The sequence below is a fragment of the Ambystoma mexicanum genome, chromosome 1q (genome assembly GCF_040938575.1).
Source record: "Ambystoma mexicanum isolate Mex_15411 chromosome 1q, UKY_AmexF1_1, whole genome shotgun sequence".
Taxonomy (NCBI): Eukaryota; Metazoa; Chordata; class Amphibia; order Caudata; family Ambystomatidae; genus Ambystoma; species Ambystoma mexicanum.
Window position 1 is genome coordinate 395,750,891 of NC_090922.1, and position 23,448 is coordinate 395,774,338.

Genomic DNA, 23,448 nt, shown 5'->3' on the forward strand with positions numbered 1-23,448 from the left:
CATATATATGCATTTGGGAATTATTATATCATGTTTTAACGGAAGGGCAAAGAAACTCTTCTAGTACAATAGAAATGTAATCCCCATAACGGATTCAATGATGTCACGTGTTTGAACATGGCATGTATACACCGGATCATGCCATTTTATCCACTCTTTGCTTCTGCCTTCTCTCTTCCTCTCCACTGCTGATCTCTTGTCTGATACTGCACTGGTCACCTGGCTACCCTCTGAATTCAGGCCCAGGTCCTTTCCAGCCCAGTTGCACTCCCACACTTCCTCCTGGCATCCCCTGCACTTGTGTTCTGTATCTGCAACCCTACAGTCCCCTTACCTGCACTTATTGACACCTATTGTCTGCACTTTTAACACTCGCACTTACCACCTCTTGGCTGCACTGCTTGTTTGTGATCCTGTGTCTGACACTGGCACTTCTCCCGTCCCCTCTGCCCTGCACTTGTGCAATCTCATTGTCACTAAGCCTAGTAAGATTGTTGTTTTTGTCCTCCCTCTGTTCCCCTCGCTTGCTCGTCGCGCCTTGAAACACTTGTTTATAGGCGCGTTATAAATGCCATATCATATCATATCACCTCCGGCACTAGACCGGCATCTGGTGGGATTGGACAAAATAAAAGAATACCTCTCATGAAAAGTAGGACTGTTTGCACTTGCAATATCCATTTCGTTTGCCCACTCCTCACCTGAGGTTTCCGATAGACTTTCTGATGATTCTTCTGATGAGAGTTCCTTCTTCTTCCTTCTTCTTTGACTGGCAGCTTCCTTCTTACCATTTCTCCCTTTTTGGGAGAGGCAGGGATGGGCTCCCCCAGAGTCCACTTTCCCTTAATGTGCAGCCGGCTAGGCAGTGGGGGCTCTGGGGAGCCCGCCCCCTGGTTCAGGGAAAAGCCGAAGCAAAAAACTCTGAGGTTCTGTGGCAGCGGGTTTTGATGTCCAGAAGTCTCGTAGAGTAGATTTGGCGGTGCAAACTAAATGTCCCAGAATGCACCTCGAGCAACGGCGATCAGAGACACCAAACGTAAGCCAGTAAGCAAGAGCACTTCCACAAAAAAGGGCACAGAGAGCAGAGGAATAAGGTTGTATGAATGGAGTTCTGGCGGGACCCGATTCTGGAGACAGAGAAGAGGAGGAACTGCGAGGCACACGGAAAAGCGACAGGACTACAAGAAAAAGGTGCTTGCAGGAGCACGGAAGGACAGGAGTGCACAGCAAGCTGAAAGCACTCACAGCGTTCTCTTACCCGATACGAAGGGTTGCAACGCGAAGCTTTGCAGTCCCAATCGGAGGAAATAGCGTTTGGCGGCAGCCATGTGAAAACGACTAGACCGCTCGCCAACACTATTGCAACAACGTGATGGCACAATCAGCGTATCCTCCATCGAGCCCAGACTTTCCATGGTCGAATCGTAATACCCTCTTTGGCCGTACACTGAAATGAACCTTTGGGCGTGCGCTGGGTAAAAATAGTAGCGCTGCACAGATGGGTGATCTGTGGTCATCATTCTCCTGTGACGGGAACTATTAGAAGACCCTTTGTTCTGGGTGTCGAGAAGGGCCTCGCATAACTCCCCCACCACAGCAGGTCTTGATTGGACCCACTGATGACAGCCCAACAAAACTCTGTCTGAATCTGGTCAAATTTCTGCCCGACCCACTCCCATTTTTGCAGCCAATGTAGCAAAGGCTACATTGGCAGGATGCATGTCCCCAAGGCAATGGGACCTGCACTGCCCACACTGCATCCCACAGTGCAGCGCTGCCTTGTTTCATCAGGCATTCTGTCATGGCTGGATTGTACTGCCGGTTGGTAACCATGGATTCTGCCCAGCTTCACACTTTGCCTACTTCCATTTTGAGGCCTGTAGAGTTTAGTTCTCGTTCGAAATTCTGACACATAACCGATGAACCTTGACTCCAAAATCCGTCTATTATTTTTATATTGTACTGTCATTTGGTGGAGCATCAGTCACTTGACTTCTAGGCACCTGCTTCGGATGGCAACACAGAGTACGACATTGCACAAAACCGACGGTAACTTTAACTCAAACTTTATTGTTGTTTTTGCAAGGTCCAGGAAAGGAACCCGGCTGGAAGAAGACGTAGCTGCGCTCTGGCAAAAACTGTCTTGCGGTGCGGGTGCGATGTTCTGTGTGGACCCAAAGCGTATCCCCTCCCCACCAAGTTGAGGAAGCTCTCTGCCCCTGATTGGCGCGAGTCTCCTGAACGCTGTGTGTTTGGAATCACAATGTGAGCGGGAATACGCAACGAATTCACAAACTCCACCTGAAAGCAGTCTTTTGCTCACTAGTACAGCCCAAACTCCAACAATGAAACCGTCCAAATCTGCATACATGTCTCATGCTTTGCACACATTTTACTGTCCTTGGTGACTATTTTGACAGATGAAATGAGCATCGTATCAAGTGTGCATTGCATGCTCAGCAGGAATGCCGATTTGCATTACTCTCACAGACATGTTTGATAAATTGGTGGTTGTTCTTATGTTCCCAAAATGCACTTTGTTTTTATGCAAAGCAGCCAGTATCCTATAATCAGGGCACCCACATTATTTGACACCTAGCTCAGCTCTTCAGTCCCACCCACACCACTGACAGTCCTCCCCTGCCCCGCCTGATCCTGCACCCTCCCACTCCCACCCATTCCTGAGGTGGGGGAGGGAGTTCTCCCAGTAAAATGTGTCCAATTCCAGCACTGGCAAAGCCTCAGTGGAAACCATGCAACAATCAGAAAATGTCCAATTAAACCTCAATGCAGTGTCATTTCCAAAAGCTGAACATTTAACCAAGCCACCTTCATTCAACAGGCAATGTGTACTGAAGTGCCGTGGAGAGAGCCTACCGAAGACTGTTAAAATGGTGCAAGGGAATTAGTGAAATGCCAATCCCCTAAACTCGCACACCTAGTTTTCTGAACAAGCAAGAGGTTAACGAACCCACATTGTGCACCGCGCAAGGTCTCAGATTAAAATAACACGTTAATTTGCTTGCAGGCAAAACGTGTAAAGTGAAAGAAGAAATCTGGCTCACGCCAGGACGCAGAGACTGGATGCAAGTAAGGGGACTGAATATCCATGTTCAGAAAGAAGGGGGCTTTTCTGCAAATTTCAATGCGAATTCCGATTTCAGAAACAGTATTTGCTTTGAAATGCCCAGAACTTAAACCTATTACTTTGCACCTGTTTTGATTCGGTGCAGGCTGAAGCTTAATACATGACAGTTTATTAAGTGGAATGCCACTGGTATGAACCAGTGATGTCCCACTTGCCTTTATATCCCTCAAAAAGGGATAGAAATAATGTTGTTCTTCTTGTTGGCATTTCAGTGACAGACCCTCGTTTTGAAATGCCCGCCCCAGCACCAACATGCTTGAGTATAAGGTATCATGCACATTTCCAAAAATGGGGCGTCTAAAAATAGTGCATCCTCTGTCTTCTTTTAGATGCCCCAGTCTGGGGGAAGTTCATCTCAGGAAATCTCTGTTTCTGTCCATAGTCCAAAAATTGGTCTGCCAACTATGCAATGTACCTTTTGACGCCAGGTTGGCTGCTGCTCTCATGTGGCTGGATATATAAATTGATGGCATACTCAAGTGTATTCATTTGTTAATGCAGATTTTAAGGGTATGAACCAGGCCCTGTGGGGGATACAAATGTGTGCATGGCAGGAGTGGACCCCATCATGATAGCCTTTAAAAATTTATTTTAGGGCATTCGTATGTGTGAACAGGGATGTTGCGCATATGAGACATTGATGGGCCATTTTTCGGGTTAGGTGAGAGACCACTAAGAGACCATTAAGTACATAGGGAATCTCCAAGGCATACCAGTTAGGTACCCAGACGTTTTTGGCAGTAAGGGAAACACCAGCCAAAAATGCAACATGGATTTATAATTTAGAAATTGGGGATAGCCTTGCTGGTCAATAGGTGGAGGTGCAAGATTCAACCGTTACGTGAGATGCAAAATGGAGCTGCTCGCGTCATGATATCCTGGAGGAGGAACAGGTCTCCAATTCTTGCTTTTAGTCTTGTTCCTTAGTGTTGCAGTGGATGAGGGGGAGCATATTTACACGCAGCCATGGTCTACTGGTGTCACGCCCCTTCGGAAACGTTGGTCTTTGTGGCATCGTTGGTCCCATGGACAACGGATTTCGGCCATTTTTCCCTCCAAGATGGCCGCCGCAACGGACGAGGTGGGTCTAGACAATGCACAACACAGCACCAGGAACGCTCCGCCCTCCTACTCGAAATTCAGTTTATCTGTCCCGGTTGACAACGCACCGATGCGTTGCTACTCCTCCCAGGCAACGCTACGTAAATTCGAATCTAGGGATACCTTTCCAATACGTCTTGCTTACTTCTAAAACTTTATTACACCTAATCTGTCCTTCGTTCTTTCTGACTTTCAGACTCTGCATTTCTACTTGCCTCCTCTCCAACCACAGAGACTTCAGCTCCCTCTCGCTCACACCTAATCAGGAATCCGGCGAGCAGACTGTTAGATTTCATCGGCACGAAGGATAGCATTGACAGACACCCCCTGATTCCAATAGTAACCTGTAGTTGACACATTTCTTCCTCTTATCCAATATCTAGGGATTCCGAATTCAGTCTTCGGACCCGCTTGTTCAACTCCTGTGATTGCGGGGTTACAGCCAAGTTCCTCTCTCACAACTTGCAAGGTAAAGACCCCTTACACTCTTGCTCACTCTATACTCTGTACTGTGCTAACGAAATTCCGTACTTATTCAGGTGGAAACCAGAAATCTCCTCTTCCAGCGTGATACACCTCCTAATTCTTTTTAAGGGTAAACAGAGAATACTTACCTCCACTTTCTATCACTCACTTACCCTCATATATTTATCAAACTCTCTTCTTCTTTCCCCTTCAAGATCGCCTTTTACCAATTTTCACCTGAATCTTCGCTGCAACAGACAACATCGATCCTGCAGTCGCTGACACAGGGTTTTCTTCCCCAGAGGGTTTCCCTGAGCCCTTTTCTCTCCTCTGGTCTTCTAGAGGTAGAGAAAGGGGTTTAGGGAGGCTTTCGTATTCATCCCCCTGTTGGAGGATATCCGAGCCAGAGAGAAGGAGAGAGAGAGAGAAGGGAGTGGAAGAGAAGTATCGGTGAGTCATTGAGATAACCTGTCAGTTACCTAACTTGTTCTGAATCAGTAAATATTACAACTGGTTACACACACAACACACCAACCAAGTACACTATTGGAAGATTATGTTGGGCAGTTCACACGCGTGTGATCATTCACTTCCTGCAACAGAAATCAAGACTCTCACAGACGCTTTTAAAACCTCAGTAAACAAACCTGGCCAGTTAGGCGATGGGGGAGATCTGTAGGGGCAATGACCCCCCCCCAACCCCACCCTTGACGCCCCTGCCACGGTACATTACCTCCAGAATCACTCCATAAGGTCTTCAACATTGCAAGGTTGTGGAAATAGCCGAGGTGACCTTTTGTAAGTCCAACCCAACGTAAAAAGGACATTTTAATATTTCCGAAGAACTTTTCAATAAGTAAGGGTCCCAAGACCTCACTCGTTCCGCAGTGTATTTTCCCTCATAAACTGGAATGATGGTGTAAAAGACACATTCCTCAGTGGCCTCCTCACAGAGATCCTGCAGCTGATTTCCTCCAAACGCTCGCTCCACGCAGAAGCTAGGACGTGCCCAAAGTGGCTTCAAATGGGCATAGCCCTCGACGCACCTTTATTCTGAGGCTCTCGCTCTGTATACACTGGCACAAGTGGAGGACGCAGTGATGGATTGTCAGGGGCGTGGTTGTTTGCGACTTCACATTAAAGGGTATGGTTTTTTGTCAATGTTGATCTTGCCCTATCATTTCCGATAAATCCCTAAGAAGATGTGAAATGTTGCAGTTGCTTTCGATCTTAATGACCTGTCTGCAAGAGTGAAGAACAGTGTCTTAACGAATGAAATTATTATGTTCCACCTCGGTGTGTTGTTTAGGGGAGTCCCTCGTTTCGCTGGTGTGCCATGTACATTGATCAAATGCCCATGTTTAACTATCATTTGCGGTATTGATTTGGCAGCTGCAGGGAGGCCAATAAAAACCCAAAGTGTTTGCGGTCTGTTAATCCCCATGGGCCTTCTGTTCGTTTTATGCTTTGTTTCTTTTTGAGATAAAAAATGGGTTTTCATTTTTCTTGCAGACAAATCTGGTTCTGTGTGAAGTCAGGACGGCGACGTGGCCAGTGGAAGAAAAGCATGAAATCCTGGACTGCTTGTGGAAGAGCCTGAGCGCGAGGCAGGAGCTGCGCAAGGAATGGAAGGCCAGGTAGGCAGACTCATGCGTGACATGCAGAACCCTTTCCTCTTCCTGCAGGACTTCTTGCGCAGCGCGTGCTGAAGGCTGGTACTTCATCTGCCCCAGTGGGCACTCTTCATCTTTCAGATCCATGCCAATATTAAGAGGTCAAGATCGCGCCATTTTAAAAGCTGTTTTGTTCATTGAAGTTACGAGCTTAGTCATATGGGAAAAGTGAGAAGAGTGCCTCTGGTCTGGGGAGGATTTCCGTGTTTTCCACATACCTGACATTGCCAGAAGTTACAAATAAAGTTTGCCTAAGAGGTCCGAGGACAGCCCTCTGGGCCAGTGCGCATGTTTGAGAAGAGCAGCCACATTAAAAATACAGCAGGGCAACAGGCTGAGAGCAGTTGCATTGAACAGGATATATCCAGAGCCAGGCTGGATGTGCCTTCCAGCATTGAGTTGCCCGGGTGGGGCAGCATGCCAGTTGTTTTGAAAGCGGTCGGCAGATCTAATTTTGACAGAGCCCTCACAACACCATAGTTGCATTGATTGAGAAGGGCATTGAGAAAGTGACTGAGCTGGAGCTAGTCCAAAGCTGGAGGAAAAGTGTTGATGGCAGAGAAGATGCATTTTCTTATATTGGGGTTTCAGTTCTCGAGAAGGACTTTAGTGATTGAGCAGTAAACAATGCAGCCTCCATTTGGGTATTACCATATGTCGACATATTGTAATTGGTGATTTATAACAGCACTTAATAGCCAGAGGTTTCTAAGTGCGACCGGGGATCGAACCTGCGTTGGTCCGTGTCGTTTTGCTTCCAAGGCAGGCACGTGGCCCCTGAGCTATCCTCCCGAAATCTTTGGCTCCAGGAGATTGAAGAAGCTTTGGATTTAGGATACTGGGATTGGCCTCTCCTTTGCAAGGGCCGGTAGGTAAAAATACATATTATCCAGAAGAGGGGCATTAAAGAAGCTGCTTCAAAAGCCAAGTGCACAAAAAGGCCAGCAAGACGTTGGAGTGACGGGGTAAACATCTGGAGGGGCTAGCCCGGGGTGTGGAAGAAGGCAGAGCACACCGCGTTGGTCTGCATGCTTGCACACGTGGCATCATGGCTTCTTTTTTGTTAAATTCTGCGAATGATCTTGTTTCCCTGTATGCTTGCAGATTCCCGTAGGGCCTTGCACCCGCACAAGTCACGTTTCCCTTTCCCGCCCCTTTGAACTGTGACCCTTGCCTAATGCAGCCTCTACGTGTTTGTGGGAATTTCGTGCACACACAAGATATTACTAAATCAATGAATGTCTTTAACAAAACACCACTAATGCTAGACTTCAGTGTTGTGGCGACTAGGGCAAGACTCTGGAATTTCTCTGGAATGGCAGCAAGATTGCCCCTACAAGAGGCAAAGGTTGCACACCCATGCAAGCAAAAGTCCCTGTGCCAGTCATAAGTAAACCCACTTAATGTTAATAATACATGTATTTTATATGGTGCTTGCCACCACATCCATATAGCTTAATAGCGCTGCACAAACCGGTCGTGCTAGCCCTACCCATAATGATGGATCTCATCCCCAAACACCGGCGTGTGAGGTGTTAAAAAAGAAAATGACATTATCCAAGAGTACATTTCCTCCTGTCAGTTGTGGTATGTTGCGGGATGTCCAGGGCGAAACCTTGCCCTCCCTTGTTACTTGGCGTGTGCAAAATACGAAAAACATATCAGGCGGGCTGAAGGATGGTTTAAAACGGTGAAAAGCAAGCCTTGTGTGCTGGAAGCCTCACGAGGCCCCTAATGTTAGATACACTTCACTTTTCTGGAGCAGGCCTTGTAAAAACAAACCATAAAAAGAAAAGAAGCCAGTTGTCTTAGGAGAAATCCTGAGAGGCAGGAAATAAAGCTCAGGGCCCCGTCCTCGGCGAGGCCTTTTAGTTTGTTAACAATAATTTCCTAATACACCAAATCATCGTCGAGGCCGCATGACAAAACGCCTTGTTGAAAAAGGACTCTGGTTACAGCGGTTTTGGCCTTCACTTACCACTAACAATTTAATCAGAGGCTGGAGCCAGTGCTGAGGTAAACGCAGTCTAGCCTTTGAAAGAAAAATGCTTTAAGTACTTAAAAGAAAGAAAAAAATCCGAGCAACAGACAAAGTGCAGGCCCCCTCGAAAAACTAAACACCCGAAATGACGTTTCAAGAGCCGGACCATGAACGTTTAGGCCCAAATCGTTTTATGGGGATGAACCACCTCACCTCGTCCACTAAAGCCCCCCCCCCCTTTCATTGACCTTAATCTCAACCCATGGTGATGTTATCCCCACACCTCACTCACCAAGGCCTCTCCGAGGTATTAGGTAACATCGACAGCGTCCTAGGGCCCTTGCCAGCAGGGGGCACCACCACAGCGCATTTAAAAGCCTTGCCAGAAGCTGATTTCTCTGCTTTGCAGTAAAAACTGAGCAAGCCATATTTTGTAAATGTTAAACTTGTTTTTTTGGTGGTGAAAATGTTTAAGGGGGAATGCCTTCATACCAGTCATAGGGCCTCATTTCCTTACCGCCTTACTACGAGGTCCCTTTGCGGGTTGGGGGATTTAACACCTGCTTTTTGCAGGCGTTAAAAACCAACCCGCAAAGGGACCCAGGGAGCTAATTACTGTACCGCAATTTGCGGTACCGTAATTAGCGCCTTCCCCATTCCCATAGAGCCCTATGGGGCAAAAATGGGAATGGGGAAGGGCAATGGTGGAAGGGGGAATTACCGCCCCGCCAACCTTGGAATGGGGCGGTAATTCCCCTTTCCGCCAAGGCGGTGCCGGTATTTTACCGGCATGAACCATGGCGCTAATAGCGCCATGGTTCTCCGCCATCCGTGTAATGAGGCCCTTAGTCTTTGCTTTGATGCTTCAAGGGGGTTGCTTTTTTGGCAAATGGATTGAAAAGCGCCAAAAAGGCTACTTTATACACCATCTATTTGTAGGACAATTCCAGCTACATTTTGGTGTATAATAATCACAATAAAAATATTGTATTGTTTACCACTACACTTTGTATTTGCTGTTAGCACTCTCCTGTTTGTGCGCGGGCGAATCAGATGGCACAGACAAGCAGCAAAGGTGCCCTTTCCCTGGTAAAGAGGGTCTCGGGTGGTGGGGTGGGCAGAGGCATAGACAGGGCTGGGCCTGAGCGGGCAAGGCGCACCCGCAGCACTGTGCGGGCATGTACAGATGGTAATGTCACTGCAGTGGGCCCAACTACATTAGCTTCAGGCCCCACTTGTTAGACAATCCCGGCTACGCCTCTGGAGGCGGGCAACCCAATGTCACCTCTCGTCTACAGCAGCACACACCTTGCACAACCTGCCCTCGCTGTGCCCATGTGCCCAGTCGGGCAGCCTACTGCAAACGTGGATGGGTGCAGTGTTGGAACCCAGCAGCCCTTCCTGGCTGAGCACACGGTGCTGCGCCCCCTCTTCCAGGGTTCAGCTATTGTGTACATTGGAATTACAGGAGAAAGATGTGCTTGGGCGGGAAATAATTAGCGCCTGTCAAAGGGCGGACAGTAGGTTAGAGTGTTTTACTTTCAGAAGCTATCAGGGGATCTGCGGGATTAGATAATGGAATAGATTCTTTCAGCTCCTTCGCGCCCCTTTTCTGCAGCCCTCTGTGTTGAACACAGATGACTCTAATTAGCTCTGATTGCACATTAGAGAGCGTGTTATGGATAGTGCAACTTCTAGAAATGTAGGTCAATTGGAGATGTGAGGCAGGAACTTTCCTCTGCCACCTATGGATGCACGCAGCCGCTCTGCAGACTCCACGTTACGTTGACGCTGCTGGAGCGAAAGGAGACATGATGCATCGAAAAGATTTGACACACTGTTTTTTATTTTTTTATTTGTTTAGCTAATTTGACAAGTTCATCGTTGACCACTAAGGTGTGTTCTCTCGGTGCCGAAAGAAGAAATAAAAAAGGGGGCGTTGGAAGCAGCTTGCAGGGGGAAGAGCAGAATCTTTCCTGGCTTCGGAGAAGGCAGGGGAGGAGCTGGGGAAGGCCCTAGCCAGGGGAGGCAGTTGGCTGCCTTCTCGAGGTGTGTGATGAAGAGGGACTTGGGGAACACTGGAGGAGAACATCAGTGGGACGGTCTGGGTCAGGAAATGGCATCTGAATGTGGAACCAGAGGCGTTGGTAGAGGGGGCTGAGTGGGCTATACCTCGGATCTTTTGATTGTAGCCCCGGATAAAAGCTCAGGAGCTACAACCAAAAGACTAGCTAGCCCCGAGTCTCGACAGCCCCGATGGATCTTTTCCAGACCTACCGACTGGAAGGAACAACATAGAGCAGTAGATGCAAGCTGGCCATTGCAAGGTTTCTTTATCGGGACCGCAAGTCCCAAAGAGTAGAGCAGAGTGGCATGACCAGGTCACATGGAAGCATGGTCAGTTCCTCCACTTAGACATATTTTTCTAGCAGAAGCCATAAATGAACATTGACACTCCCCAAAATAAAAGGGTAGCAGACCCGTTACCCTCCTATAGCTCCCATGATTCCATTATCATTGATGGGTTTGGTAGGCCAAACACACCTGGAGGGTGATCAGTTGGCTGCCTCTTGTCAGGTGTTGTTCAGTGGAATGTTGATTGTAATCCACCACACTAAAGTAGGGTTTTTGGAGTACTGGGAAGGTATCCCATCAACAACGTTTTTCCAAAGTTCAAACCCATTCCTGTGCTGGCTGATGCTCTGCCAGGTAGTATCTGGGGAGTTGTGATCCTTGAGCGGTACCTTTCTTCAAATGTAATCACAGATATTGAAACCCGACTTCCAGTAAAACACATCTGTCTGTTCACACTGTAGTGTGTGGACAATGTGCAACATGAGTCTACTGCTAAATAGGCAATGCAAAAGGTATTGTACTCATGCTCCTATCATTTAATTGTGTGGAATATATATCTGGTTGGTTTAACTCTGTCAAAAGTAGTCTTCGTTCTCCCTGTGATCAGGTCGGGTGTTTCAAAGCTGGAGGAGCAGAAGTTGGGGCGTGAGGGGGAAGAGGAAGAAGAGAAACTGTTGAGGCTATGTAAGCGTGGGCTGTGCAGTGCGATTCCTGTCAGGTCTTGGTCGGTCCCTGTCAGACAGTTCTGCATGGGATAGTTGATGGTCCTTGCTTGCTACCTAGTCCTAGTCCTAGTCTCTAGCCCTGTCTGGCTAGTGTTTCACGGTTTCTCTAATGATCACAGGCCCAGCATTTATCAGCCATTGGCGCTGAAGGCCTAGTCATCGTTCTGCAGCTCCATTCCAACTGCCGTTGTCCAAGCACCCAAGGGTTCTTGACGTCCTTTTGTGGCAGGAGGTGCACAATCTGCTCTTTGCTCCACGCCTCTGAAGGGCCCCCAGAGAGTCCTGTGTTGGGGCTCTCATCTAGGGAAGCCTGCGCTGTGGACCAGACTGTACATTGCAGGCTGAGGCTCCAGGGTGACCTGTTGTAGTGCTGCCCCCTGGCAACCCACCTTGCTGCCCTGAGGCAAGTTCCTTTTAGGGCCAGACATGGTGGGCGGCATCAAGTGGAGACAGCATACTGCAACACAGGGCAATCTGTGGTTAGCTGGCCAATGTTTCTATGGGTCTGCACTGGTAGGGTAGCGCACCAAAATAAGGATTCACAAATCCTGAGGATGAAAATGTCGACTTTCCAGGGTTGCATTTTGCTGCATATCTATGTGGGCTGGGAAAGGGGTAGTAATAAATGGGGGTGCTGCGGGGGTCTCCCTCCACATATTGTCTCGGAAGGATAGCTCAGGGGCAGCGTGCTTGCCTTGGAAGCAAGACGGCACGGAGCAACACAGGTTCGATCCCCGGGTTCGCACTTAGAAACCTCTGGGTATTAAGCGCGCTATAAGTAACCTATCATATCATATACATGCAGCAAAATGCTTTTTTTTTTTAAATCGACCCTTTCATCCTCTGATTTGTTTTTTGACAAAATCACATAGATCCCACTGGTAGTTTTTCTCAGACTTCAGCTGCCTTGCTTAAGGTTTATTTAAGTCACTTTCTGGGTCCTATGAGCTATTTTTCTCTTACTGTGACTTCCATAGTGCATACAGCCTTCCTCTCACCTGTGGGTGTCTGAGACCGTCTGGTTTGTAGGCAAGATGACAATAGATAAGCCAGATCCATTCTAGATACCACAGTGCCCTCCTGAGTACAATAGAATGGGCAAAGGGGGTCCGCAAAAGAGTGTCCTCAAGGACGAGGGAAAAAGCCACGAGGCAGGGAAAAAAAACCTAGGTCGTTGGTGTTGGTAATGGTGGACACAATAGCAAGGAATTCCAGGTATGCAGAGCGTGCACTAGAGCAGCAGCAAAAGAGAAGACAAAGGGGAACAAGGGAAATGGACAAGGCAGAGGATTAGAGCAAGGGGGAGGAGCTGCTCAATGCAGGAGGCAGAAAACAGGTGCTTACTGGTGTTAAGCAGCGTCTAGGCAGCAGAGCCGTGTTGCCACATGGCGTTCAGACCGGATTGAGATCTGATAAACAGAGCCGGCAGCAAAGAAACAGGAATGGTGGCCAGCTTGAAATAATCTCACGCTTCCCAGGTGACCCCGGCCAGAATCTCTGCAGCCTTTTCCAATGCTGCAAGATGGACTGCTGCCGTGTCGCGGACCTGGCGTTCATAACACTTCCTCATATTCTGGAATATAAAGTCACTGTGAAGTGAATAATTGTCCTTTTGGGGTGTGGAGGTGAGTTGGGTAAATCACATCCTGGGTGAAAATTGCATTACATGCTTTATAGCCCCTCCGAGGGACAGCATGTGGCCAATCAGGTGACGGGGACCACAGGTGGAATCCATCAGTAGCCACTTGTGTTCTCTCGGCCACCTGCGGTCCTCTCTAGGTGTCCACAACGCACCAGACACCTTGCCTGCCCCCACCACAGCCCCCCCTCCCCTGGAATCCCACTTCTCCCCCCTTACGTGTTGTCGCCGGTCTGGTCTGCTCTCCTTCCTGATGTCCACCATTAAAATAGAAAAGGGATGTAGTCCTTTTAATCTTTCAGTGATGGCCGTCTTTGTTGGTAGTTTTTTTTGTGGCTATTGGGCATGCACAATAAGTATTTGTATTTATTATGTTTATATAGCGCTTTACTCCAAAACGCTGTACATTTTAACAACTAGATACATATAACATTATAACAGTAGAAGCAATTTATAATTATGAATCAGAACCAACAAAACAGTAAGTAGAGCAATTAAACTGAAGGGAAGAGGGAGAGTAGTGCAGTAGAACTGAGAGGGAGAGGTGAAGAGGAGAAGGAGGAGGGAAAACAGAAGGGGGTATAAAAGGGTGAGAATGGGGTGGATGGCGGGAGGGGAGGGAGATGATCATGGGGAAAAGATCAAGGAAGGATGGGGCGCAAGAAGGGGGAAGGGTTTCATGGCGGGGGATGGAGAAGGAGATATTTAAGGGATGTGCGGAATGAGAAGATAGGAATAGAGCGGATTGAGAGAGGTAAGGAGTTCAAGTGCAGGGGGGCTGGAAGGAGCGGAAAAGGGAGGGGGCATAAGGGGATGGAGGAACGGTGAGAAGGAAGTGGTCAGCAGAACGATGGGAGCGGGAGGGAGTGTAGAAAGAGAGGAGGGAGGAGAGATGAGGGGGAGCAAGACCATCGAGAGATTTAAAGAATAAGCAGAGAAAATGAAATTTAAGTTGGGAGTGAAAGGGAAGCAGAGATGGAGTCACAGGAGGTAAGGAGAAGTACCAAGCCCATTCCCCTTAAAAAGCTCATGCTTAGCTCCCTGGAGGGACCCGTGTGTGCTAATAGCAATACGCCCACCATTCGGGGGCAGAAAGGACTGGTAAGCAACCTGAGCTCTTGCAAAGGCCTACGCTTCACTTTCGGCCTGGCAGGCCGTTACCAGCCCAGTCTGCTAGAGAATGAGGGGTTTAGGGGTCAAGTCCTAAAACATACAAAGTTTGGGGACTCATGAACATACCAATTGAATGTGGCATCACCAGAAATTAGCATATCAAGTGGCCTCTGAAAAAAGTGGAGGGGACTCCGTCCACCCCCGCGTACCCTCGACTTGAGCCCTTGTTATCACTTTATTTAGATCTTTCTAGTCTGTCGTCCCAGGGTCCAACAAATGCACTCACTTCAGAAGACCTGTACATTTGTCAGGGTTTATTTAAGCTGTGTCATGTCTCTTTAATAGTTACAGTGTACCTTAGGGGCATTTTCCACACAGATTACCATGTTCATTTTTTTTTTTTATAAAGCACAAAGAGCGCCACCTAAAGCAGCTTCAAGGCTCTCAACAAATAAACTTAAACACATTATCAAATTCTCTAAAAATAAACAATCAATGCTATAAACTATGAGCAACAGCTAAAAAAACACAATCGCAAGACAACAAATTCATAGAACAGTACTCAGTCCGGCCTAAATAGGAGAAAAATATGCAAACATCTCATTAGGTCCGTGTTACAGTAGCCTGCTTTTATCATTATTTAACAGCAGAAAGCAAAGCTAACTGTAACTGGTATAGGTGTCTAAAAAAGTGCATCCTAAGATTTGCCCAAACACCTCGGGTGCAGTACTGCCCAGAAGAATGGGGTATTAGACACTCATGGTTGGGCCGCACTCACTCTGAGGGCTGATCATTAGGATACTGGGAGCCTTTCGTCCTTGCCGGACAGGTAGCACTATCTATATCACAACAGGTCTCAGTAAGGAGCCTGCCAGGACTTTAGGGGGTCGAAGCTCCCCTGGTCTCAGCCTCATTGTGGTCCAAAATGACCCTTGCGTCCTGAGCACTGCTGGGGCCACCCAACTGATAACTCTGTGATGTGCGACAGCACTGCTCTTCCCAAGCAGATCTCGCTGTCACGCATGTTTGCATTCACACCATTAAGACTTTCATTAAGACATTTGGAGTTTGCTTTTGATTTGTAGTGCTCTGAAGGGAAAATGTGAGGAATACCTTGTCTGGTTTTTGCATCATTCTATTTGTAGTCCTCTCATTAAAATGATTTAATAAACTTACAAGGCCCGTGGGCATGGCTTAAATCAACCTTGAACCAGAAATCAGAAAGATAGCAACGAGATCTGACCCCGGAATCGATGCCCATAGGAATTTTAAATACCATCTACAGAAGAATGCAGTGGAAAATATACTTTGGGATCGTGGAACACGAGAGGTCATACACATTTGACTACTGTAGGGGACGTCGAACTGGGCCTATATGACATCATATGTTTCCAAGAGACTTGGCTGTTAGAAAAAACGACCCTAGATGGATTTGTAGTAGAAATATCTCTGGCAGCAAAGGGCCTCTTCGGACGTCCGTCTTCGGGATTCTTGACAGCCATAAAAATGGGTACAGGTTTAACAGCTCCATGAAAGATAAAGTAATCGTATGAGATGTTGGTCATTCTGACAACATGGATCCAGCAAACTACAGTACCGGAGCGGGAACACAGTCCCCATTAGCAATAATAAACACATATTGGAACCCCCAATGCACCACCACAAAAGCTTACTGCATGAAAATGGAGGAAACTATAGACTGGATTTACGCGGAACATTAAAATATTGACATCGTGTGTGGCGATTTGAACGCCAACTGCAACATACTCCACGAAGGTGATAAGGATCATACGACACAAGGAGCCACAGTCGTACGAGGAAAGGCTTGGAGGTCTGTTGTCAAATCAAGGAATCTGCACAACATCGCAGCTTTGTTCCCCAAACAAAATAACATCCCGACGTGGGAAAGCCTGAATGCTAAAGCCACTTTGGACTACACCTATGCAACCCAAGGTCTCCTGTCAAATATACTAGCATATAAAGTCCAAAGAACCACCCACAGTGATCACAACTTCCTAATCTGTATTTGCCAAGGAACACAGCGAACTAAACACACCTATAAGTTCAACATGGAGGTAAACAAGCAACAATCAAGGTTGCGTTTGTCAGAAGCCGACATCTTGAAGATATCTGCCAAATATAAGTTGCCTGGTGTAATACATACACACGATTGTGAGGTAGAGCGACCGAACTACCTTCCTCTACTCCTACCTTACATAAGATCCGCTCAAGGTCAGCATAATGAAGAGCCTCGTCCTAATCATGTTTATGACAAACTGGTGGTTGAAAAAAGGAAAATGGTGCAGAAATGGAGGAGAGCAGCAAAAAAACAAATACCAAAGAAGCATGGGGAAAACGGCAAGTGGCAATAAAGGCGTATAATCATTGGCTAAAACATCACAAATTTCTCCTCCATCAACATGATTCTGAAAAGAATAAGTACAAAAAAATCGGGAGACTTTTGGTCGCTAATTAAAACAATGAACTCAGCCATATCCACCGAAATTTCGAATGTGGATTCAGAAGAAAAATGGGAAATGTATCTAGCGGCTCAATTTGACCTCGCGCAGTTAAGTGAAATCTGAGAAAGAAGAAGACACCACTACACCATGGGTTGACATATCAAATGTGGATGACAATGAAATCGGCATCAATAAACTTAAAACATCGACAGCCCCCGGCCCGGATGGTTTTACCAACTTTGACCTGAAACAGTCACCAAAAGCATGGGTGGGGGTCCATTGCAGAGAAACTAAAATTATCCCAGAAACCTGGCTGAATGCCATAATCGTCCCAGTATATAAAAAAGGCGACAGAGAAGACCCAGAGAGCTGTAGGCCTATAGCCCTTCTGGATATTGTGGGTAAAATCTTTGCAACACGGTTGCTAGACCACTTTAGAATTTGGGCCAAAAAGGCTCCCTGCAGAGACCCCTTTCAAACAGGCTTCCAGAAAAACAGAAGTACCACCATAAACATCTTATTGATAAACATCCTGAAGGCCAAAGTCAGAGAAGGAGCACCGAGAGTGTATATGGCTTTCGTAGATCTATCGAAAGCTTTCGATAAAATAGATCGGGCTAAATTGTGATTGAAATTAAACGATTGGAAATGTCCAATGTCAATTTTGGGCCCAATAATAGCGCTCCATGCCAAAACTAAGATCAGGGTGAAACTAAACAAACAAGGAGCTCTGTCAGAGGAGATTCCAGTCAAGCGGGGCGTTAATCAAGGATGCCCCCTAACCCCAGCGCTTTTCATTGCCTTTCTTGGTGACTATCACGACGAAGAAAAAATTGGGAAAGCGTCCATATCGCGACTCCTTTACGCGGACGACGCCACCTTCGTTGACCAAAACGCAAATTGGCCTACAACGCAAATTAATGAATTTGGCAAGATACATGAAAGATAATAACCTGGAAATCAACATAATGAAAACTAAAATCCTGGTTTTGAACAAAACAACAAAGAAGTCGGTTAGGACGCCCAAGTGGTTTCTCGACAAAACAAAAATTGAAGTGGTTCAACAGTTCAAATACCTAGGAGTGACTATTGATGGGTTTACCAAAGATAAAGCGATGCAAGAACAGCTATGAGACAAAACGAAAATATTAACAGCGCTTTTACCGGCGATCAACTTTTATAAAGCGAAGGTTGTCCCGTCTATTATCTATGGCATGGACGCAATGCTAAACATGCCAGGTGCGGTATGGCAGAAGCTTGAAGGCCATATCTGGAAATCAGTACTGGGTTTACCAAAGTTAACATCCATGCCTGCCATCAGTCGAGAACTGGGCCTGGTTTCTTTGGCATCCGTGGTACAGCAAAAAACAATGAGACTTTATAGAAAAATCTTGATGGCGGATACGCTCCCAGTGTATAACATCATTGCAGAGGAACTCAAGAGCAGTACCTGCAAGGCACTTAACAACTGGGCGACAAGACAGCAAGAAATTCTGAGCGAAATAGCATGCTCAGAAGAAGATCTGAAAAACAACAGAGACAGAGTAAAACGGAAGATGGAACTCATGGATTGGATTATAACGATTGTTAAAGCTACTACAAAAAAACTATTGACTCATTTCCCACTGTCTTTTAATAAAGTCAAAACTCTACAAAACTACTGTATGAAATTCCCAAATAAACGAATGCGAGGTATGTTCCTGAAAGCAAGACTTAACTTACTGATGACGCATGAAATCCTGGTGATTCGATCCACGTCGACAAACAGCTGCCACCTTTGCAAAAACAGTGACCGAGTGGAAACACTGAAAAATGTAGTGTTACTGTGCCCTAAGACACGACAAAACAGAGACATATATCTTCAATCCCGCTTGCAAGGGGCGGTAATGCTAGACGAAGAGGCGGTGTGGAATAGGTTAATCTCGGGAGAGACAACGAGATGGACAATAACAATGGTGAAGCTAATAGAATTTGCGTTCAAAATGATTGACCGTCTAACGACATAGATGATTGTGACGACAGGTGTCCAGGAGGGGGAAGACTGATATTTAGAGGGCCATCCTCGGTCTGATAACTTCTGACCATCTCACGTCAATATACGGCCATTGAAGAATGAGTGGAGAGAATACAAAGAACTTTAATGAGATGAGGGACATTGGGATATTGTAATTTTTTAGCAGATCCTCAGATTTGAAGAGTCTTGTAAAAATCTTTTTAGATTAAAATCAAAGAATAAAAAAACTAAAAAAAAAACTTAGGTTTTAACTTTAGGATAAGAATCATAGCTTTCCCAAAAAGAACGCAGGCATTGGAAACTGCATTGACCTATGCTATTTTTATTTATTTGTATGTTTTTATAATTTTATGTGAGTGGATATTTTAACTGCTGAGTCCTTATTTTATGTCTAACACAGCCAGGTACGAAAACTCGACCGCCTCAGTGAAGTCACTTATTTATATACATAGACCGCATATCTGTTTTTTTTTGTTTTTTTAGCCAATTAGCACTTGTGCTTCTTAAATGTAAGGCTTTGCTAAATGTCTAGCTGTAGTTGTGTAGGCAGGACTGATTGTTAAAGTGGTTTACATGGCACAGACATGCAGCCTCACGGCCGCTCTGTGGGTAACTTGTGGCTGAATCGCTCTTGCTGTCCTCAGAATGTCTATTTGGGCCCTTTTTGGCGAGGACCTTGCTGTTTATTGAGTTCGTGGAAGCGCTCCGTCCAAGTTTACGAAGGAGCACAAACAATAAAACGAAAGAACCTTATTTCTAGAGTTAAACACCCCGGGAGATATTGTTAATGGTTCCTATTTCTGAACTTTTTCTACGCAGCGTTAAAAATTCTTAACACCATTTTCAGGAAGACGTGTGTGGGAATATGTGTTGTGCTTTATTGGTAGACTGGGGAAATGTGAACTTTTCTTTTGGATGCGGGTCCATTCCAGGCAGATTTGATGTAGACGCTTGCTTGTTCAGGGAGACCCACACCTGCCAACTGTCCATATAGCCTCCTGTCTGCTTCTCCATTCTTGTATTTATTTTTTTAAGCCAACAACACTTTTGCATTCCGGGACCTGTCGTGTTTTCTTTTTCCGTTGCAACCCTGTGCCCAGGTGTCTGCAGAGTCCCCACCCTAGTGATGTGGATCGATTTGAATAGGATGGAGTCATGGCTTCGCTGCAGTGGGTGTGCATTTGCCATGCATGCCCCCTGCTTGGATGCTTGCCCCTGAAACCTCTCCCCCCCCCACCCGCGTGCACATGGGCCCGTGTAGCATGGGGCTCATTCGAGAGCCCCCCAGGTAAAGAGCCCCACGAATGGGCTCCACGCGTTAACAGAAAGGAGCCAGGGTTTCCGAGGGCCTGGCTTTGTATATGCCGGGTGATCGCGTTTGATGGACAGATTGTTATAGCTGTTAAAAAGCCGCTCGGGTCCTCCAGAATGACCCCTTCTTGACCTCTGCCCGCCAAAGGTTAGCGTTCAGCTCATAAAGCATGGCAGGCGCAGCACTTAGTGTGCAGGCGCAAAAGGGAGCAGCTGTGGGTGTTGTGCTCACTATGTGCAAACGGCTGCAGGCTTCGCGGGGTCACTATATGATAATGAAAATTATTACCAAATTACATGGAAGTTTAACTGCGGCGGCGTGTAAGGCAGGGGGAGCCCTAATGCATTGGGTTTGATAAATGAAGTGTGAAGGGGCCCATCTGGCTCCGCGCGGCCTTCCTTATGCCGCCGGAGAAACATTTTCAAACAATCACGGTACCTCTGGAAAGCGGTGACCCCGAATGTGGCGAAAGACGGATTAAGATATAATGGCGTCAGATGAGGAAACCGCCGCGGTTAAGTACGCCTCCGCGGCACTTGTTTATTTTAAGGTGGCAGTTGCATGTTTCGGTTCTCCGAACATTTTTCCATCATGGAAAAACGTGTTTGCATTTCCCTACTGAGCCGTAACGGGGCGCACGTATTGGACAGCCGTTGCTATTTATTTTGGTGTGCGCCACCATCAACAATTTCGTTTTGTTTTTTTTGTAAGGCAGTTATCAGAATTTGATAAAATCTTACATTAATCCTACTTACAACGCATACGTTTTTATTTAAAAAAAAAAAAACAGTAAGTTGATGTCTTTAGTTTTTAAAGTTGTTTTCCCTAAAATCACACTATTGTTTCACAAGAGCTCATAAACTACTTAGTTATACACATCTTATAAGACATTTTCTAGCTCTGTTTTCTGAACGTAGTCGCCTCTCTATGCTTCCACTTGCACCAAATATATTAATCCTATATTTTGTTTACTTGGATTATTCTAACGGTCGTGGGCAGTCTGTTTCTAGGTGCTTGCTTCTGTTAGAAGATGAAGAGACTGAATAGCGAGATGAAGTGGTTTGCTTAGAACCACACATTTTCTGTGCACGTGGGAAAGTCTGGGATTTAAACCTACGTGTCTAGTCTCTGTTCTTCAGTCGCGGCTTGAAGGCGTCTTTCTGATCTCAGGGTAGACCTTTGGGTGATCTTTTCTTTTATATGCAGGGGTGGACTAGCCTACAGGGAACTCTGGAGATTTCCAGGTGGGCCTCTTGCGTGCGGTATTTTGAAATATTCCCTTAGGAAAAGGACTGGGCTTGCTTCAAATGTGTAAAATGGGGCCACTTATTTGCAAGGCCTCTTTTGCTTCCCGGCCCACTCCTGTTAATAGGATGGTTACAGAATGCATATGTGGACTGGGTTGAATTCATTGACATGACCATGGTTATTGTACTAAACCGTTTCAGTTCTTAAGCGATTTACAATTGCTTCCCCAATTCCTCCCCGTCGCATCCTGCCTCTCGAATATTTTTAGGATATACAGTCCTGACAGTCCTGACTTGGAGTGCTAGCATTCGCATCCTGGGGAGTGTTTCTGGCCAATCAGGTGGCCGACAACGAGTGCGAAATCAGTTGGTGACCGCCTGCCTTTGCCTGCCCCGGGGTTTCTGCCATTTTTTGCTCTTCCCCCGCATCACTCCCCAGCCCACACCACTTGCCTAGTTGGCTGCAGGCCTTCTTTGTCCCAGCCGGCCAAGCACTCGCGCTGTCGCCACCATGGACTTAGAAAAGGAGCTTGCTTCTGTATCTAGTTCTCATACCGGCAGCCATCTTTGTTTCTTATTTACGGTAAGTTGGGCATGCACAAAGCCATCGCATGGCCCAAAAAAAAGTTGTGTTTTCACCCCATAGGGAAACTGGCATGCAAATAGCAATCACCCGCCATTAAGGGGCATGCAGGCCAGTGATCAGGGGTCACATCCTGAAAATTAAAATGGAGGGACTCGTCAACAAACGCAATGGGGTGTGACGTGGCCAGAAATTAGCATATCAAGGTGAAATATGCACATTTCATTACATTGGCTTTGCATAACCACCCACATTTCACAGGACGAATGGCATTTGCCTTTTACAAAACCAATACACACACAAAACCAAGAGAGGATATTTTTATCTAATAGTGTTTTTGAAAACGTTAAAAGGTGTGCATGTTTTGAACTCCAAGAACCAATACAAATGTTTTCCCATGAACATCCACAAACCGAAATGTGACATTTCACCTTTAGTTGTTTATTTTTCATCAGGTTATATAGGGCAGTGGTGAAGTGAAGGGGATTCAATGTTTCTCATTTTACCGGGGAGGGGGGACTGAGTCCACACTCTGAAAAAAGGGGGAGGACTCCGTCCACCCGCGTGTACCCTCGACTTGAGCCCTGGCGCTAATGACAGACACTGAGCCCCCACTTTGCTCAGGCCTACCTTAGGCTTGCAGGCCGTTACCGGCCCTGGACTCTCCAGAATGCGGGGTGATCACTCTGACTGTTTCAGTGCTTTTCTTTATCATCACGCCAAATCTGTTATGAACTAATACATTTCAAAAGGGATGAGACCCAGTCTCTCGTTAGAACCCTGACGTCGCCTTCTTTTGGCTTTCTAATGTAGAAAGAAATGGGCAAGGAACAAGTCCTAAAGTAGTGAGTCGGGGGGTGGGCGCTTATTTATTAAATGTGCGACACCACTGGGAGTTATGTCTGAGCATATAGTGACAGCAAGGTAATGCCCCTTCCTTATGGTTGATGTGGCATGCACTTGAGCTCTTGGCATACATTCACGTGGTATGTAGTAGAGGGTGTGTTCTCCTCGGCCACACACTGCGGAGGAGGAAACGCAGAACCCCACTAAACCGACTAATGTCTACAAACTACTGCCCACTCTGCTCACCTAGTCACTCCTTGATCTCACAATTTTAAAAAAAATATAGATATATGCATCGCACGAGAATAAATTATCCTTAAATTGTGGTTTTCACGCGCGTCTTTTTGAAGCCCTGTTAGTACATGTAATGTTACTTTCCTTGTATGAATGTAGGATTACAAATACCCGTATGCAAAGTGATGTGAGCCTCAGTGCCAGCACTGGCTGAACAGTTTACACCTTAGACGGGACGACTTCAGATTTGTGCAAACTCTTCTACAATTTAAAAGAGCAAAAGACACTCTGGAGGCGCATGTGACATACCCCCTCCATTAAGTTATTTGTTGTCACAGAGCTTGTTTTGATCATATTAAGTCTGTAGTTCAACCGAACACATATTCCTTGACATGTAAAAATGTATGTTATTGTGGACATTTTATGGGCAGATTTAAACAGCTGTATTCATTAGTTCTGGCCATTTGGTGCCGCATAGGCGTCACTTACAAGCATAAACGATTGCATTGCACTATTGTACAGCTAGGAGGGAGGTGACGTGGGAGGAGGG

At 46.4% G+C, this 23,448-nt stretch overlaps 1 protein-coding gene across 1 annotated transcript in view; it reads left to right on the plus strand.

Moving 5' to 3' along the window:
• Positions 1 to 23,448, plus strand: part of FTO (FTO alpha-ketoglutarate dependent dioxygenase) — a 2,588,464-nt gene that overhangs the window by 1,398,445 nt on the left and 1,166,571 nt on the right. Inside the window, exon 8 of the mRNA XM_069639585.1 lies at positions 6,227 to 6,351. Within this exon, the coding sequence (XP_069495686.1) occupies positions 6,227 to 6,351 (125 nt within the window). The remainder of the gene's footprint in view (positions 1 to 6,226; positions 6,352 to 23,448) is intronic.